The 18,670-nt window shown below is 53.2% G+C and overlaps 1 protein-coding gene across 3 annotated transcripts in view; it reads right to left on the reverse strand.

Annotated features, from left to right (window-relative positions):
- Nucleotides 1–183: 183 nt before the first annotated feature.
- The window catches only part of SIPA1L3 (signal induced proliferation associated 1 like 3), a 110,993-nt gene continuing 92,506 nt past the window's right edge, over nt 184–18,670 (reverse strand). For all 3 annotated transcript variants that reach the window (XM_082230942.1, XM_082230943.1, XM_082230941.1), the window contains 6 exons: nt 18,101–18,263; nt 14,730–14,925; nt 11,844–11,987; nt 5,424–5,556; nt 4,412–4,493; nt 184–2,470 (listed from right to left, as the gene is read on the reverse strand). In XM_082230942.1, coding sequence (XP_082087068.1) covers nt 2,321–2,470; nt 4,412–4,493; nt 5,424–5,556; nt 11,844–11,987; nt 14,730–14,925; nt 18,101–18,263 — 868 coding nt within the window. In that variant the 3' untranslated portion in view covers nt 184–2,320. The remainder of the gene's footprint in view (nt 2,471–4,411; nt 4,494–5,423; nt 5,557–11,843; nt 11,988–14,729; nt 14,926–18,100; nt 18,264–18,670) is intronic.

Here is an 18,670-nt window from a genome sequence, read left to right on the forward strand (position 1 = left end):
GCCATGACAACAGGACAGGAAGAGGAGGATGTTTGGGTACCAGGCTGAAGATGCTGCCCTCCCCCCTTTTTGCCTCAACACTCAGGCAAAATCTGGGGTCTCCGTTCAAGAGAGAGAGAGAAGGAAAAAAGGAAGGAAGGAAAAGAGAGAGAGGAGGGGGTGCGCTCGAGGAATCACACAAGGTTTTCTATGAAATGTTTATTTTATTTCTCTCCTTCCCCACCCCAACACCCAAGAGGTGTGTTGCCCCAAAGAAACTATCATTGAGGATTCCAGAGAATTATACTGGGGGAATTTATTCTTCCCCCCCCTCCTCCTTTTTTTCTTTTTACAAAAGGCTGGTTGTTGCTCTTTCCTATCAGCAATTTTTAAGACAAAAAAATAATAATTAAATAAGACAAGATCTGATCCCAAAAGATTCTTATAAAATTAACACAAGAAACAACTCACACAACACGACTGACAAAAAAAATGAAGGCGAGGCCCCCCCCCACTCCTCCCACCCCAGTGGAGGGGGGTCTTCCATGTCACAGAGAGGAACGCTAAAGGATAGATTTATTCTTATTTTTAAAGTGGGAACGGGGGAAGACAATAATCCGTACAAATTGCAGTGAGATACTGGTACAAAATTCAGGGGGAGTTTTGGGGAAGGGGGTCTGGCAGGGGTGGGGGGCTGGGCTTTGCCACTTCTGGCTGAGAATCTGCCTGGCGTTTGCACCCCTAAGTTGGCTCTGGAGAAGGTGGAGAAGGCTTCTCTCTCCGCCAGGCCCTATGGCTCTACTGGGGGGGGGGCAGGCTCCTTAAAGGTTGAGCTGGGGGTGCGAAAGGGGTAGCACCCCAGGGAGTTAAGACGATCATGGTGTAAGTTCCTGGGATGCTGTCGGAGCTCGGAGATTCTTCCCCACTTTCCTGGCTACCCGCCCCCTGCAAAAAAACCCCACATTTTTTCTTGCAGCAATTCCAATGGCCCTTGCCCCCCTCACTGGGGAAGGGCAGGTAGTGGAAGGCCTTGTCGTCGGGGGAAGGGCCAGGAAGCCCCCCACCGCTGGGTGGGTCTGGGGTTTGCATAGTTCAGACGCTGGCTTGGCAATTTGGCGAGGGGTGCACAACATCACAGTTGGGGGCGTCCCGGGAAGACCCTGCGCCCTATGCTAGCAGCTGGAAGCGCCCCCCCCGGGCTTCCCTTTCTCAGCTCTGCTGGCCCCCACCAGGCCTCCAGGACACCCCCCGCCCTGAGCCCAGCTGGGAAAGGGGTATTGTTCCTCCTGCAATGGACCCCCTCCTGCTCAAAGCACCCCCAAAATGGCTCTGCTGGTCCAGACCATGTGCTTTTAACACACAACAACAACAACAACCTGCAAACAAGGAGAAGCCGCAACAGGGTCTGCGTTTCACAACCACAATGTACCAACTGCCCACACGCATTTCCTTATTGCCGAAGAGTTGCTCAGGCACAGGGGTGCCCGGGGTGTGTGTGTGTCTGTGTGTGTGTGGCGGGACCAGAGGTCGGGAAATGCGAGAGGCACTGATTCCCAGGAGGAGCTGGAGGGAAGAGTGGCCCCCAATGGCAGGACCGCCCGTTGCCACACAAGAGAGGCAAGCGCCCCCCCCCGGCCAGTGGGGCAGGGGCACCACTCCTGCCCCGATTCCCAGGACTGTCCAGGTCCCACAGCTCCCAACTTCTGCTGCCGCTGTGCAACCGTTTGTGTCTGTGTGTGTGTGCTGAGTTCTGAGGCATGCACAGAGATCTCCAGAGGGGCGGGTGGGTGGAGTTACAAACAGTACCATTTATACAAATATAGTGTTTTATAAAGAACATATACATTTAAACTTCTTTTTTTTTTTTACTTCCTGAGCCACTCCCATCCTTGCGTTCTCTAGAAAATAATTTAGTCGTGAGAAAGTGCTCTTTTGAGATTCTCGGTGGTCTCGCTCGAAGGCCCCCTCCCCCCAAACACCCAGAGTCTGTCAAGCGCCAAGGCGCCCCCTGGTGGCGATCCAGGATGGGCAGAGGCGGTGAGGGCAGCGGCAGCCCCCTACCCTGCTCAGGCTGGGTGAGCCCAGGTGCCCATATCGCAGTTCTCTTGGCAAACGCCCAAGGAAGCACCTGAGAGTACACCTGTGGCAAGTGGTGCCCTGGGCCACGCCTGGTGCCAGGTTGGGAAGCGGGCAGGCAGGAGGGCGGGAGGAGAGGTGGCCCTGCTCCCCAAGGAAGAAGGAGGGAGGCTGGCCAGGGCATTGTTGGGGTCCCGCGCCAGAGGAGCCACCACCACCAAGCCCCTCATCTCTCGCTTCCAAGCAGCCCTGCTCTCCGGCAAGCTCACAGCTCCTTCTTCTCCACGGCGCTGGAGAAGATCTCAGCAAACTTCCGCAGCTGCTCGTTGGCCGTCTGGGACTCCTCCTGCAGGCGCTGGTTGTTGTGGCGCAAGTTGGCCACCTCCGCCTGCAGGACCACCTTGTCCTGCTTCTCCTGGGAAAAGAGAGAGGGAGGTGGGAATCGGGGAAGCTAGAGGGGTGTGTGTGCAGTGGTCCGCCTCGTCCACTATCCTCTCCTCAACAGGGGCCAAATACCCCTGAGAACTTAGGAACACAGATCGACTGCCTCTGCAGCTGGAGGCCCCATAACAGCCGAAGAAGAGCCTGGCTGCCGGATCGGGCCAAAGGGGGCCCATCGAGTCCGGCATCCTGTTCTCACAGTGGCCAAAGAGATGCCTGTGATGAGATACCCGCAAGCGTACCTGAAGGAGCGTCTCCACCCCCATCGTTCAGCCCGGAAACTGAGATCCAGCGCTGAGGGCCTTCTGGCAGTTCCCTCCCTGCGAGAAGTGAGGTTACAGGGAACCAGGCAGAGGGCCTTCTCGGTGGTGGCGCCCGCCCTGTGGAACGCCCTCCCTTCAGGTGTGAAGGAATTAAGTAGCTAGCTTATCTTTAAAAGACATCTGAAGGCAGCCCTGTTTAGGGAAGTTTTTAATATTTAATGCTATATTGTTTTTAACACTCGATTGGGAGCTGCCCAGAGTGGCTGGGGAAACTCAGCCAGATGGGCGGGGTTTAAATAATAAATTATTATTATTATTATTAAGCAGAATTGGAGCTCAAGAGCAACTCTGCCCTCCTGGGGTTTCCAGCCCCTGGGATTCAGAAGCATGGTTGACTCTGGCTGTGAAGGCAGAGCCGAGCCATCCTGGCTAAGAGTCACCCAAAGCCCTCTCCTCCCCTGTGAATTTGCCCAATCCTCTTTTAAAGCCACTCCTGGAGCAGGGAGTTCCACAGTGTAACTAAACACGGGGCGAATAAGTCTTTCGTTTTGTCCTGAATCTTCCGTGAGTTCTAGGGAGAAGCCCCCTTCCTCTGCACAGAGATCAGAAGCCACAAGAGACTTCCTCGGACGGTGGAGGCCTCTCCATTGCTGGAGGTTGGACGGCCATCTGTCGTGGACGTCTTGGCTGCGATGCCTGCGTTCCAGGGGGTCAGACTAGATGAGCTCTGGGGTGCCTCCCAACTCCATTCAGTGAAGCAGGAGGCAGGCACAGCGGCTCAGAGTCGAGCTGCACCACCGGATGAGAAGAGAACCCAGGAGTCCGGGCTCCCTTCTTGCCCCTTGTCTGTCAACTTTCTGGGGGTTCATCTGCTGTCCCTCCCCACTCCCAAGTAAGTATCCCAACCCAACATCCCTTTAACATCACTCTACGTGGGGCTGCCCTTGAGACTGACCCAGAAACTCCAGCGGGTGCAGAATGCCACGGCGAGACTCCTTACGGGGTCATCGCCGCGGGATCACATTCATCCAGTGCTATACCAACTGCACTGGCTCCCGGTGGAGTACAGGATCAGGTTTAAGGTGCTGGTTTTAACCTTTAAAGCCCTATACGGCCTAGGACCCTCGTACCTACGGGACCGCCTCTCCTGGTATGCCCCACGGAGGACCTTGCAGTCTTCAAACAGAAACATTTTGGAGGTCCCGGGCCACAGGGAAGTTAGGCTGGCCTCAACCAGAGCCAGGGATTTTTCAGCCGTGGCCCAGATTTGGTGGAATGCTCTGTCACAAGAGACTAGGGCCCTGCGGGACTTGACATCTTTCCGCAGGGCCTGCAAGACAGAGCTGTTCCACCAGGCCTTTGGCCAGGGCACAGACTGACCCCCCTCCTTTGTTCATCCTCATAGAAGTCTACCCCAATGGTTGCCATTAATTTGATTCTGAACTGATTTTAGAATGAATTGATTTTAGAACGCTGTTTGTTACTTTTATTGCTGTTAGCCGCTCTGAGCCCGGCTTCGGCTGGGGAGGGCGGGATATAAATAAAATTTTATTATTATTATTAAATGAGGAGGGTCCTCCAGGGCTTGGAGGGAAAAGAGCGCCCTCCCCCCACTTTGAACCATCCCCTGGGGGGACAGACCACAATCTTACTTTCTGCAGGTCGCTATGGAGCTGCTTCAACATGGCCTCCAGCTGGTAGACTTTGCCCGTCAGGTCCACAGAGGGCTCCTCGCTGCGGAGGGAGGGAGGGGAGAGCAGAGTGTCAAGAGGCAGCATGGCGCAGTGGTTAGAGCATTGTACCAGGGGCCTGGGAGGAACTGGGGTCCAAATCTCGCCTACTCGGCCATCACCAAGCTCATGCCTGTCATGCCTGTACCCTTTTAAGGTGGAACAAAACTACCGTATTTTTCGCTCTAGAAGACGCACCAGACCATAAGACGCACCTAGTTTTTGGAGGAGGAAAACAAGAAAAAAAATATTCTGAATCTCAGAAGCCAGAACAGCAAGAGGGATCGCTGCGCGGTGAAAGCAGCGATCTCTCTTGCTGTTCTGGCTTCTGGGATAGCTGCGCAGCCTGCATTCGCTCCATAAGACACGCACACACATTTCCCCTTACTTTTTAGGAGGGAGAAAGTGAGTCTTATAGAGCAAAAAAATACGGTAATTGGAGAAAACGAGGGCCGAGATCCCTCCTCGGAGAAGATGGAAGGTGGCAAGTGAGTGAAGGCAGATTAGCGCTTGTATCTTAGCCCCACTCCCCGTATGAGAACAGAGCCCCCCTGTCAAGACCCCCAGCCGGTGCCCTGACCCCAAAATGTCCAGAAGCAGGTTGAAATGGAAGTGCCCCCCCAAACCCCCCCAGAGCTGTGCAAAAAGGGCAGCCCATTATTTTAGGTCGATTCCCCTCCACCCTGGGCATCCAGAGAATGTGTACCTGCAGCTCCCCCCCCACATTTTTTGCCCCCACCAGAGACCTTGCTCCCCCAGGGAGAAGCAGGAGAGGAAGCCCAGGACAGCCCCCTTGCCCCCTGGAGGGCCCACGTTCAGTGCCAGAAACACACTCCCGGCTGGGAAGTGGGAGGCCAGGACCCGCCTTCCCCAAATATAAAAGCGAGGGGCTGGAGGAAGGGGCTTCTGCCGGGAGAGGGGGGGTCTCTCTCACCTCATGGTGGGTGTCGTGCGGGGCGTCAGCTGCCGCTCCAGGCTCAGGTGCCCCAGGACGGGGCTGTGGGCAGAGGGGACGTCCGGGCTCAGCGTGGCGTCATGGAGGGAGAAGAGGGAGACCGCTCTTTGCACTGAAAGGGGAGCAGGAAGAGGAGAGATTTGCAGCGCGGTAACCCCCAGCAGGCCAAATAACAGCCCCCCCTTCCTGGCAGGGCCCATTGCCCCATTTTTCTGCACGTTTCCGAGCACAATTCCAAGTGTTGCTGCTTGCCTTTAAAGCCCTAAACGGCCTCGGCCCAGTATACCTGAAGGAGCGTCTCCACCCCCATCGTTCTGCCCGGACGCTGAGGTCCAGCGCCGAGGGCCTTCTGGCGGTTCCCTCACTGCGAGAAGCCAAGTTACAGGGAACCAGGCAGAGGGTCTTCTTGGTGGTGGCGCCCGCCCTGTGGAACGCCCTCCCACCAGATGTCAAACAGAACAACAACTACCAGATTTTTAGAAGACATCTGAAAGCAGCCCTTTCTGAAAGCTTTTAATGTTTGATGCATTACTGTATTTTAATATTTTGTTGGAAGCCGCCCAGAGTGGCTGGGGAAACCCTGCCAGATGGGAGGGGTATTAATAATAATAATAATAATAATAATAATAATAATAATAATAATAATAATAATAATGCCATATATGGCCTAGGACCCTCGTACCTACGGGACCACCTCTCCTGGTATGTCCCACGGAGGACCTTACGGTCTTCAAATAAAAACATCTTGAAGGTCCCAGGCCACAGAGAAGTTAGGCTGGCCTTAACCAGAGCCAGGGCTTTTTCGGTCGTGGCCCCGATCTGGTGGAACACTCTGTCACAAGAGACCAGGGCCCTGCGGGACTTGACATCTTTCCACAGGGCCTGCAAGACGGAGCTGTTCCACCAGGCCTTTGGCCAAGGCACAGTCTGACCCCCCCCTTCTGTAATCCTCATAGCACTCTAGCCCAATGGTTGCCATTGATTTTATTTTGATTTGATTTTAGAATGAATTGAGTTTAGAATGTATTTCAATCAATTGATTGTGATTTTATGTAAACTGTGTTATTTTTATTGTTGTTAGCCGCTCTGAGCCCGGCTTCGGCTGGGGAGGGCGGGATATAAATAAAATTATTATTATTATTATTATTAATTCACAGGTTCTTAGGGCCAGGTGATAACCCACCTGGTGCCATTGCCAGAGCCTTCGGAATGCAGAAGCAGAGAATGGAGTCCCAGCCCATTTTCCGAGGCTGCAGCGCTGGGGCTGCAGGTGCAGCTGGCCCAGCGCTGTGGGGCTCAAACTGGCCAGGCAACACACTGGGAGCCCAGCCCTTCCCTGGCAGGCAGCCACTGGGATTTGCTGCTGCCGCTTTGACGGGCGACTTGGGATTTGGGTTCTGCAACAGCGCTGGGCCTGAAGGAGTCAGGGCGTTTGTTCCCTCCGAGCTCAGGGCAAGGGCCGAGGTTCCCGTGCCCTGGTGATCTCAGCGCTATCTGCTTGAAATCTCCTGCCACCGCCATTGAGCATCAAAGAGGCTTGGTGGGGGGCTCCACCCCCAGCTCTTGCCCTCCCCTCTCACCCAATTAGCTGCTTCTCCAGCAAAGCCTTTCACCTCCCCATTCAACACGCCCCCCCAGCAACTGCTGAGCTCTTCCACTCCCCCCAGCGCTGTGACCAACCCCTCCCTTCTCCCTTTCCCTCAATTAAAACAGCCAAGTGCTAATTAAGGCAGGGACGCCGAACTTCCAAGGCACAGGAGCCTAAATATAGAGCGCCTGAAATGTCAAGAGGCAGGGAGTCGCCGGGGTGCGTGGTTTGGGGGCCGTCGGCCAGGGAAGCCTCAGCTGAGATTCCTGGGTTGGACTAGATGGCCCTTGGGGTCCCTTCGAACTCTGGTTCCAGGGGGAAAGAGGGGGGGATGCTGGGGGGGAGGCAGGAGGGGGTCCCTGCTCCCCAAAGCACCAGAAGATGCTGGGAAGAACATAGCACTCTTTGGTGGCACTTGGACAGCTTTAAAACCCCTCTCCCCACGGCCATTGTATGACCCACACCTATGGGTGCTGTGCGTTGCCAGGCCAGGGATTCTGCCCTGCTGTGGAACAGGGGCAGATGCCACCAGCTCTATGCCCGCAGAGTCCTGGGCTTTCGCCCCGAAACGCTTTCAGCTCCAGTCTCCTGCCAGCCCTTGGATTGGTGGGTCACCCCCGTCTTCCGAGCCACAGGGCAGAAAGGCAAGGGGCTGCTGCAACAGGCAACAAGAGAAAGGGCCCCTCTCTCCCCCTCTGTGGCCGCAGGGCACCCAAGGGAGACCCGGGTGCTTCCTGGAGGGCGTTTGCCCGCTCCTACCTTTCCCCGCCGGGCTCCCGGGCACCAGAGCAGAGCAGGAGGCACAGGTGAGCTGAGCAGCGTGCGGCCGATGGCCCGTCTCCTTCCTCTGTGCTCGGCCGAGTGGCTGCTCTGCACGGGAGTCGGGAGGCAGGCAGGGAGGGTGGCGCCGGCGTCGTGACGCAGATGGCAGGCCTGAGCAGATTGCCGAACCTCCTCCCCGCCCCCCCCCCCGCCGGCAGGGAGGCGGCTGCTCCTCCTTGCTGCCAAGGGAGATCCCTGCCGGAGCCGGGCCTTGCCCGGACACGCAGCCGCTCTCCACCCCCCTGCCCTACTTTCGGCTCAGCAACGAGAGCCGAGCCACTGCTCCTCCTCCTCCAGCCCAAAGGAAAGCAGGTCACGGAGGCAGGCGGCTCCCCCAGGGGCAGAAACCGCAGCCAGGTCCTCATTAGCTTGCCTGGCTAGAAATGAAAGCGGCCGTGTGGGGGGGGCAGAGAGGGAGTGGGGAGGGGGCTCAGGGCACCCCCAAGCTGCTCAGGGGCTCACCCGGGTCACTCGCAACCCACGGTGGCATTTTAACGTATTGTGACACGGCCATTGCTCCTCTACCGATTTTTGCAAGCAATTTTTTGATATCTGGGTTTTCGAAAGGGTTGTGGAATCCTGCTCCGTTTGATGTTCATTCGAAAATCATTTAAAAATAAATTTATGTGCACTGGATCGGAAGCTACAAGGAGTGCAATCCTCGACGTTTTATTGCGTTTTCCGGCTTGCGCATTATGGAGAGGCAGTGTGCAAATTAAATCTGAAATGGAAGCGCTGGGGCAGAAGGAGGCTGGGGCTTTGAAGACAAGAGGCTCAGCTGAGAGGCCAGCAGGGGTGGGGGGGCTAATCCAGGGGTGGGGGCTAATCCAGGATGCTGGCGACCAGGAAGAAGTGGGGGGGGGAAATGTCTGGGAAGGCTAAGCCCAGACAGACGGCAAGCGGAGTGCCTGGGATTTTTCTTTCATTTTTTCAAGGAGGAAACTCACTCCCCTACCCCAAATCCAAATTCAGTGCCTCTTTCACAGATCCAACCACATTTATTCATTCAGGTTTTTTCCCCCATTTCAGGAAATTTATACACAGCTTGACCGCAAAACAAAAACCCTCAAAGAAAAGAAAAGATAAAAGCATAAGATTTTATGTTTCTGTTTAATATTTCTGTTTAAAACAGAAAGATGAAATAGACTAAAAACAGGTCAAAACTCACGCCAGGTTTCTAAGCATCTGGGTGAGGCTTGTCTAAACAAGGATGCGTTTTAAATGGGCACCCAAAAGGAATAGAATCATAGAATCATAGAATCCTAGAGTTGGAAGAGACCACAAGGGCCATCGAGTCCAACCCCCTGCCAAGCAGGAAACACCATCAGAGCACTCCTGACATATGGTTGTCAAGCCTCTGCTTAAAGACCTCCAAAGTAGGAGACTCCACCACACTCCTTGGCAGCAAATTCCACTGTCGAACAGCTCTTACTGTCAGGAAGTTCTTCCTAATGTTTAGGTGGAATCTTCTTTCTTGTAGCTTGGAAGGGAGACTGCATGGTATCAAAAGGCAGGGAGTTCCAAAGTGCAGGTGTGGCCAGACTAGGAACGACCGAGCTCTTACACAGGTGCAGCAGGCATTACCTGGCACCTGCAGCAGCGCCCGTTCTGCTGATCCAAGTGGTTGAGTGGGCATGGATGGGCGAAGGCCACCTTGCAGGTAAACTGGTCCCAATTTGTTGAGGGGTTTTTCTATACGGACTGTAACACCTTGAAGTTGACTCAGGAGCAAATGGGCCTCCAGCGCAGATATCCCAGCAAAGGGGTTTCAGGCCTTGCTCTCGTCAGCAACCCCGCTGCAGCGTTTTGCACTGACGGTTCCGGGAATCCAGCCTTGAACTCAGCAACGCATGACTTAAGACAGGGGTGTCCAACTTCCAAGAGACTGCGATCTACTCCCTCTCTAAATAAACTGGCGGTGATCTACCCATTGGACTGACCAGAGTTGTTGAGATTTCTGGGGGGGGGGAATTGGGGTCACGCAATCGACCAGGATCGACTAGGGATACCCCACAATCGACCGGTAGATCGCGATCAACCTGCTGGGCACCCCTGACTTAAGAGATCCCTAGAGCTGCCCTGGCAGGCCCTGAGGGGGTCTGGAGATCTCAGTCTCCACCTTGGTCCTCCGTCTGACTTTGCAGGTAAGACGCCTTCTGCAAACAACGGCTTCAGGTCTGCGCCACCAAGAAGGCAGCAAGGGCACCAGGAGAGCGGGGAGGAAACTCCCCATTAAGCAAAACTGGAGCGGAATGCCCCACGGAGGACCTTTAGGTCCATAAATAGCAACATCCTAGAGGTCCTGGCCCCTAAGGAAGTCAGCCTCAACCAGAGCCAGGGCCTTTTCAACACTGGCCCCGGCCTGGTGGAACGCTCTGTCTCATGAGACCGGGGCCCTGCGGGATCTGATTTATTTCCGCAGGGCCTGTAAGACTGAGTTGTTCCGCTTGGCCTTTGGCTTGGAATCAACTTGATCCCCTTCCCCTCTTTCCTTTCTCCTTCTGTGACGGAACCCCTACTTGGGGACTTCCCCGGCTTTTTTCTGGCCCACGTAGGACCAGTCTGGATAGTTGGCTTTGGTGAAGATTTGATGTTTTCATCCCCAAAAAGTTTTTGATTTGAGTTTCTACTGAAATGAGGCTGCATTTTAATGTTGTATTTTAATCTTGTTTTTTTAAGTTGTATTTTAATCAATTGTTTTTATACCTGGTGTTAGCCGCCCTGAGCCCGGTCTTGGCTGGGGAGGGCGGTGTATAAATAAATTTATTATTATTATTATTATTATTATTATTATTATTATTATTATTATTATATTTCCTGGGACTCGGGGACACCCCTTCTTCCCCTCCCAGGCTCTCAAAATGATGTGAGAGAGGCGCCCAGAAAGAGCCACAAGCCTCCTAGTTCAGCTGATGCAATCACAGAATTGAAGAGTTGGAAGGGACCCCCAAAGGCCATCTAGCCCAACCCCCTGCAAGGCAGGAAGCACACAGCTGTTCACAATTAACAACATGGGTCCAGTTGAGCTGCGAGATCTTCCTCGCCCCCTGTGCGCCCACTCGACCGCTTCCATGGGTGCAACTGGCCCTGTGACAGGGGCCACATAATTCATCCCTAACCTGGTAAGAAATCAACCTTACAGAGTGGTGGTGCCCAAATTTCAGAAATCCCTGCCTTTGGCATCACTGCATTGCTTCCAGCTAAAACCGTATTTCTGCTTAGCCGAGTCTGCCTGCATGCTTGGGAAGTTTTAGTGCGTCTTTTAGTCTGTTAAAATAAAAAAATTCCTTCCAGTAGCACCTTAAAGACCAACTAAGTTAGTTCTTGGTATGAGCTTTCGTGTGCATGCACACTTCTTCAGATACACTGAAACAGAAGTTGCCAGATCCTTCTATATAGTGAGAAGGTGGGGAGGGGTATTACTCAGGAGGGTGGTGGGAATGGGAGATTGGCAGATAGCTGAGATGAGCCTGTTGACGACTCTTAACCACTGCAATAGGTCTTACAGGAAAAGGCAAGGGGTGAGAAGGTGAGAAATGGCTTAGTCATGTATAATGAGATAAGAATCCAGTGTCTTTGTTCATACCAGGTCTCTCCATGGTTTTAAGTTTGGTAATGTTGTCATTCAAACTTTTTGAAAGTCTTAAATCATCGCTCTTAGCTTTTCTCAAGTGACAATCTTACGCTTTCATCTTTTCTGTAAATGGCTCTCATAAAACAATCAAGCGGCGCGTAAATTTCAGGAAATAAAAGTAATTCACGAAACAAGGTGCTCAGCTGCGGCCAGGAGCCTCGCAAGGCCCCATGCCACTCCCGGGAGAGAACCCAGGAGCCGGCTTCCTTTAGGACTAGAAACCCTGCGCCAGCCAAGCACAGGCCCCGGGGAGCCTCTGCCCCAGTGCAAGGAGGGTCAAGCCCCCCAGAGACCCCCAGGCAACCGCTTCCACATGCTGGCATCTGGCAACGCTGCCCAGGGAGGCCTTCCCTACCTTCGTAGGCCTTGGCCGCGTTGACCAAACTGGACCACTCCAGGCCGGCGGCCGTGTCCGGAAGGGGCATCATGCCCGGGTCAATGCGCCGCAGAGGCTTTTCCCGCACATCCGTCAAGGAGAGCTCAGAGGCCGAAATGGCGCCTGCAGGGAGAGCAACAGCTTCGTCAGGCGGCCGCCAACGTCTCCCCAGACAAGACCACCCTCCATGCCAAGTCGCGCCCGGTTTGGAGGCCCCCCCACCAGGTGGAATCAGAGCCAAGACACAGCCTCTCCAGTCGGCAGAAGATTCTGGGGCTCTGGGGAGCCACTACCAACTAGGCCCCGGGAGAGACCAGGGTTCAGATCCTGCCACGTGGCCACAAAGCTCGGGGCTTTGGGGCCAGTCGCTGCATCTCCCGGCTCAGGCTACCTCCCAGGGTTGTTGTTGTTGTTATTATGGGGTGAGAGGAGGGGTAAACCACGTACACCACCTTGCCTTGGCGGGGGGGGGGGTCCCCCTTTGGCTCACAATAGACGAGGGGGGGAGGCTTAAAAGGATACTTGGCCGGGAGAAAGTGAACAGAGAAAAGCATTTCTCCCTCTCCCAGTGCTCGAACTCGTGACATCCAAAGGAAGGCGGATGTTGGAAGATTCAGGACGGATAAAAAGAAACTCTCCTTTATACAGCAGTATACAAATTTAATAAATTAATGATAATAATAATAGTAGTAGGAAGTCCTCCTTCACGTAGCACAGTGTTAAACTGTGGAACTCCCTGCCACAGGAGGCAATGAAGACACCTGGATGCCTTTAAAAAAAGAGGGTTGGGCAAATTCACGGAGGAGGAGAGGCTCCCAGTCAGGATGGCTCTGCTCTGCCCTCCATGGTCAGAGGCAGTGAATGCTCCCAAAACCCTTGGAGGGAAGCGTTGATAATCCTCCCCTGGCCTCCTCGCTGGCCCAAGTAGGACTAATTCAGCCAGGTAGCCCTGGTGACTATCTAACGCTTATTAGATGTAAAAGGTAAAAGGGACCCCTGACCATTAGGTCCAGTTGTGGCCGACTCTTGGGTTGCGGCGCTCATCTCACTTTATTGGCCGAGGGAGCCGGCGTACAGCTTCCGGGTCATGTGGCCAGCAGGACTAAGCCGCTTCTGGCGAACCAGAGCAGCGCACAGAGACGCCGTTTATCTTCCCGCCAGAGTGGTACCTATTTATCTACTTGCACTTTGACGCGCTTTCGAACTGCTAGGTTGGCAGGAGCAGGGACCGAGCAACGGGAGCTCACCCCGTCACAGGGATTCAAACCGCCGACCTGATCGGCGAGCCCTAGGCTTTGTGGCTTCCCCAAATTGATTTCTGAACTTTGAATTTTATTGTTACTCATGTTTTTATACTGTATTTTATGCTGCTTCTACAATTGTTTAAAATTTGTTGTTAGCCGCCCTGAGCCCGGTTTTCTGAACCGGGAAGGGCGGGGTATAAATAAAAATCTATTATTGGAGAAGATCAGTCTACATCCCAATCCCAAAGAAAGGCAGTGCCAAAGAATGCTCCAACTACCGCACAATTTCACTCATTTCACATGCTAGCAAGGTTATGCTTAAAATTCTACAAGGAAGGCTCAAGCAGTATGTGGACCGAGAACTCCCAGAAGTGCAAGCTGGATTTAGAAGAGGCAGAGGAACCAGAGACCAAATTGCAAACATGCGCTGGATAATGGAGAAAGCTAGAGAGTTCCAGAAAGACATCTACTTCTGCTTCATTGACTATGCAAAAGCCTTTGACTGTGTTGACCACAGCAAACTATGGCAAGTTCTTAAAGAAATGGGAGTGCCTGATCACCTCATCTGTCTCCTGCGAAATCTCTATGTGGGACAAGAAGCTACAGTTAGAACTGGATATGGAACAACTGATTGGTTCCAAATTGGGAAAGGAGTACGGCAAGGCTGTATATTGTCTCCCTGCTTATTTAACTTATATGCGGAATTCATCATGCGAAAGGCTGGGCTGGATGAATCCCAAGCCGGAATTAAGATTGCCGGAAGAAATATCAACAACCTCAGATATGCAGATGACACAACCTTGATGGCAGAAAGTGAAGAGGAATTAAAGAACCTTTTAATGAGGGTGAAAGAGGAGAGCGCAAAATATGGTCTGAAGCTCAACATCAAAAAAACGAAGATCATGGCCACTGGGCCCATCACCTCCTGGCAAATAGATGGGGAAGAAATGGAGGCAGTGAGAGATTTTACTTTCTTGGGCTCCATGATCAGTGCAGATGGTGACAGCAGTCACGAAATTAAAAGACGCCTGCTCCTTGGGAGAAAGGCGATGGCAAGCCTAGACAACATCTTAAAAAGCAGAGACATCACCTTGCCAACAAAGGTCCGTATAGTAAAAGCCATGGTTTTCCCAGTAGTGATGTATGGAAGTGAGAGCTGGACCATAAAGAAGGCTGATCGCCGAAGAATTGATGCTTTTGAATTATGGTGCTGGAGGAGACTCTTGAGAGTCCCATGGACTGCAAGAAGATCAAACCTCTCCATTCTGAAGGAAATCAGCCCTGAGTGCTCACTGGAAGGACAGATCGTGAAGCTGAGGCTCCAATACTTTGGCCACCTCATGAGAAGAGAGGACTCCCTGGAAAAGACCCTGATGTTGGGAAAGATGGAGGGCACAAGGAGAAGGGGACGACAGAGAATGAGATGGTTGGATGGTGTTCTTGAAGCTACTAGCATGAGTTTGATCAAACTGCGGGAGGCAGTGGAGGACAGAAGTGCCTGTCGTGCTCTGGTCCATGGGGTCACGAAGAGTCGGACACGACTAAACGACTAAACAACAACAACAATTATTATTATTATTATTATTATTATTATTATGCTCCCCCCCAAAGCAGAACTCACCCTTCCTCTCCGAGAGGCCCCCATTGCTGGGGGCGGGGTGCTGCTTCCGCACGGGGAGGGTGCTGAAGGTGCTGGTGAAGAGCACGTCCCCCGGCAGGGGCTGCTCAAAGCCGTAGGCGCTGGCATAGCTGGGGTCTCGCCTCCCACTGCATAGGCTCTCGTCCGACAGCGTCCTCTGCAGGGTCTTCTGGGGGGACTGAGGGCAGGAAGAGAGACACGGTCAGAGGAGACTCGGGAGAGGAAAGACCCGCTGAGACCGGGGACCCTCTTTCTCCCATGGGGGCCAGAGAGACGCTACTGGGAGGCCCATGAGCAAAGAGGATGGAGAGCACATCACCTGGATTCATAGAGCGGAAAGGGACCCCTGCGGGCCATCTAGTCCAGCCCCCTGAAATAACGCAGGAATTACAGTGGACAGAGGGCTTAAGAAGGAGAGTCCCGCACAATTCCAAGGGAGTCTGCTCCACTGTCAAAATGGCTCAGAAAAGCCTTCCCAAAGTTTAGGCAAAGAATTCCCTTTCCTGTCATTGTGTTGCAGGAACGCCCCCCCCACATCATTCAGTTTGTACAAGCACGACACACACACACACACACACACACACACACACACACACACACTCTTCTGTTATAAATTCATAGTAAATCAACCGTACATCCATTTTTATTTTGCTCCATGAAGAAAGGACTATCAAAGGGGGACGGTTTGATACAGGACGGCCATAATCTCTTAAGCGTACCAACACACCCTCAGGAGCCCTACCCAGTTGGCATGCCAACTTTGATGGTCCCAGACAGAAGACCAAGACCATCAGGGTCACAAAAGACTTGCATATGGGAATGGATTCAACACGGACTGAAACAAAGGGCAGTGATCAGAAACTGCCAACTCCCCTTTGTCCTCTGGAAATGACTCATGGGGAGGGGGAAAGGAGGAACCAGCCAGGTGACAAGATACCACCACAACTCCTCCCTCAACCCCTCCTTTTTGTGATGTAGGTGTGATGTAATCTTAGGGGTGTAGTTTGGGGGATTAGCAACTAATAAAAGTTGGGGACTTTTTTGTTCCGGGCTTCCATTTTGCTGCGTCCTGGGACAGGACTTGTGAGTCCTGTCGCACAGTTTCCAATAAAGGCCAAGCCTACAGGCTGCTGTTTTGCTCCAAATTGTCCTGGTTGGTGTCTTTGTTTTTTGCCCAAGGGAGCCCTCGGATTCCTCCGTTAACAACTGGAACCCCTTGGTTCGGATCCCAACCTCTGGAGCCACGGAAAACAAGCTTGTTCCCTCTTCTATGGGACAGCCCTTCAGGTACAGTCATACCTCGGGTTACAGACGCTTCAGGTTGCGTTTTTCCGGGTTATGGACCGCCGAAATCCAGAAGTACCAGAACAGGTTACTTCCGAGTTTCGGTGGCCTCGCGTGTGCAGAAGCTCTAAATCGCGCTTTGCGCATGCGCAGAAGCGCCGAATCGCAACCCGCACATGCGCAGACGTGCTGCTGTGGGTTGCGAACGTGCATCCCGCACGGATCACGTTCGCAAGCGTCCACTGTATTTGAAGAGGGCTGTCACCTCTCTGTAATCTCTTTCCCGGGCCAAACAGCCCCAACTCCTGCAACCATTCACAGAAGCGTAGAATCAGAGATTTGGAAGTGACCTCTTGGGTCATTTAATCCAACCCCCTGCAACACAGGAATCTCAGCTAAAGCATCTGTGCCAGGTGGTCATTCCTCATGAGGCTTAATTTTCCAGTCCCTTGATCATCTTGGTCACCCTCCTCTGCACACCTTCCAGTTGCCAACATCCTCCTTAAACTGTGGTGCCCAGAACTGGACACAGTATTCCAAGTGTGGTCTGAGCAAGGCCAAATAGAGAGGGACTATGACTTCCCTCGATCTGGACACTAGACTTCTGTGGGTGCAGCCTGGAATAGCATTCGCTTGTTTTGTTGCTGAATCACGCGGGTGACTCACGCCAAGAGCTTCCTAATCGCTCCGCCTTGCTTCCTGGGCTCTGGGAAGGTGGCACAAAATAGAGGCTGGGCCCTCCCGCTTCCTGCCCCCCACCAGCTCTCCATTTATTCATTTCCCTGCCACCTCCGTACAATTCTGCAAGCGCTCCAAGTACATTCATACCGTGGGATGTATATGGTTCAGGTTGAGTGTTTTCGGGTTGTGCTCTACGGCGACCCAGAAGTAACGGAACATGTTACTTCTGGGTTTCGCTGCTCGCGCATACGCTCAAAATGCCGTCACGCGCATGCGCGGAAGCAGCGAAATGTGACCTGCGCACGTGCAGTCACGTGTTATGTTTGCTTCAGGATGCGAACAGGACTCCTGTTCACATGCAGAGGTATCACTGTGCAGTCATACCTCAAGTTGAATGTGCTTCAGGTTGAGCGCTTTCAGGTTGCACTCTGCGGCAACCCGGAAGTAACAGAGCACGTTACTTCCGGGTTTTGTCGCTCGCGCATGCGCAGACGCTCAAAATGCCGTCATGTGCGGAAGTGGCAAAACGTGATCCGTGCACACGCGCCGTCGCATCTTACGTTCCATTCAGGATGCGAACGGGGCTCTGGAACGGATCCCGTTCGCAACCCAAGGTACCACTGCACTGTATTTTTCGCTCCATAAGACGCACATTTTCCTCCTAAAAAGTAAAGGAAAATGTCTGTGCGTCTTATGGAGCGAATGTGTGGTCAATCGCTGGTTCCCTTTCCAGCCCTGCCCCCTTGCCCTGGCCTCCATTGTTGAATGTTCTGCAGACGGAGGCCGTTTGTTTCCCCAGCGACGTGTGACTGGCTGATTAGACTACAGTGGTACCTCGTGTTAAGTACTTAATTTGTTCCGGAGGTCCGTTCTTAACCTGAAACTGTTCTTAACCTGAAGCACCACTTTCGCTAATGGGGCCTCCTGCTGCCGCCGGAGCACAATTTCTGTTCTCATCCTGAAGCAGAGTTCTAACTATTGCTGGGTTAGAGGAGTCTGTAACCTGAAGCGTATGTAACCTGAAGCGTATGTAACCCGAGGTACCACTGTATCTGTCTGGAAAATGTAGAAACAGCTCCCTTTCCTTTCCTAAAGAAGCTGCCAAACTGCGTGCTGAATCCCATAGAAACAGGATTTCCCCCCTTTGCAAAGTAAGCTCAACAACTGATCCTCAAAAAAGGGGGCTTTTCCCCTTTGCAAAATAAGCCGCACAACTGTGAGCTGATCCCACAAAAACCAGGGCTTTCCCCCTTTCCTCCACTAAAAACTAGGTGCGTCTTATAGTCAGGTGCGTCTTACGGAGCGAAAAATACAGCAAGTCAGGCAGTGGGTTGTGTTTCTGCTGGACTCTGTGTGTCTGCCAGTCCCCCTCTTCCTCCCAAACTCACCAAATCCCTCTCCTGCTCAGCGGAGCCGCCGTCCATGATGATCAGCTTCTTCAGGTCGTCCTCAATGGTGGACTTGTAGGTCTTGCGTGGGGAGCGGAGGTCGCGCAGGGAGGCTCTTAGCCGCGGCTGCCCAAAGACGTTCTTAGTGTTCAAATCCACTTGTCTGGGGGGGGGGGGAGAGAGAAAAGGGGGTGATGGAGAGAAAAGGCTGCAGCATTCGGGGCTTTTTCACTTTGGGGAGAGGCAGCTTTGCAGGAGGCAAGTTTTTCTCCTCGCAGTAGAACTCAGGGAATGTTGGGAGACTTAGCACAGGTGAAAGGAAGTCCTCCTTCAAGCGGAGTTAATCTGTGGAACTCCCTCCTACAGGAGGCAGCGATGGGTCGCCGACTTGGGTGGCTTTAAAAGAGGAAGGGGCAAAGGGCTTCCAGTTTCCGGCGGTGGGAAATGGCTGACTCCCATACGATCGGATCCCAGCCGTGCCGGTAATTCAGGGCTGATATGGGGGTAATTAGCCCTGGCAGACTCCCCATGGTGGGGGAGGACTGTCTCGTAGATTGTCCGAGATTGTCA

This window comes from Podarcis vaucheri (genome assembly GCF_965113315.1).
Source record: "Podarcis vaucheri genome assembly, chromosome: 7".
NCBI lineage: Eukaryota > Metazoa > Chordata > Lepidosauria > Squamata > Lacertidae > Podarcis > Podarcis vaucheri.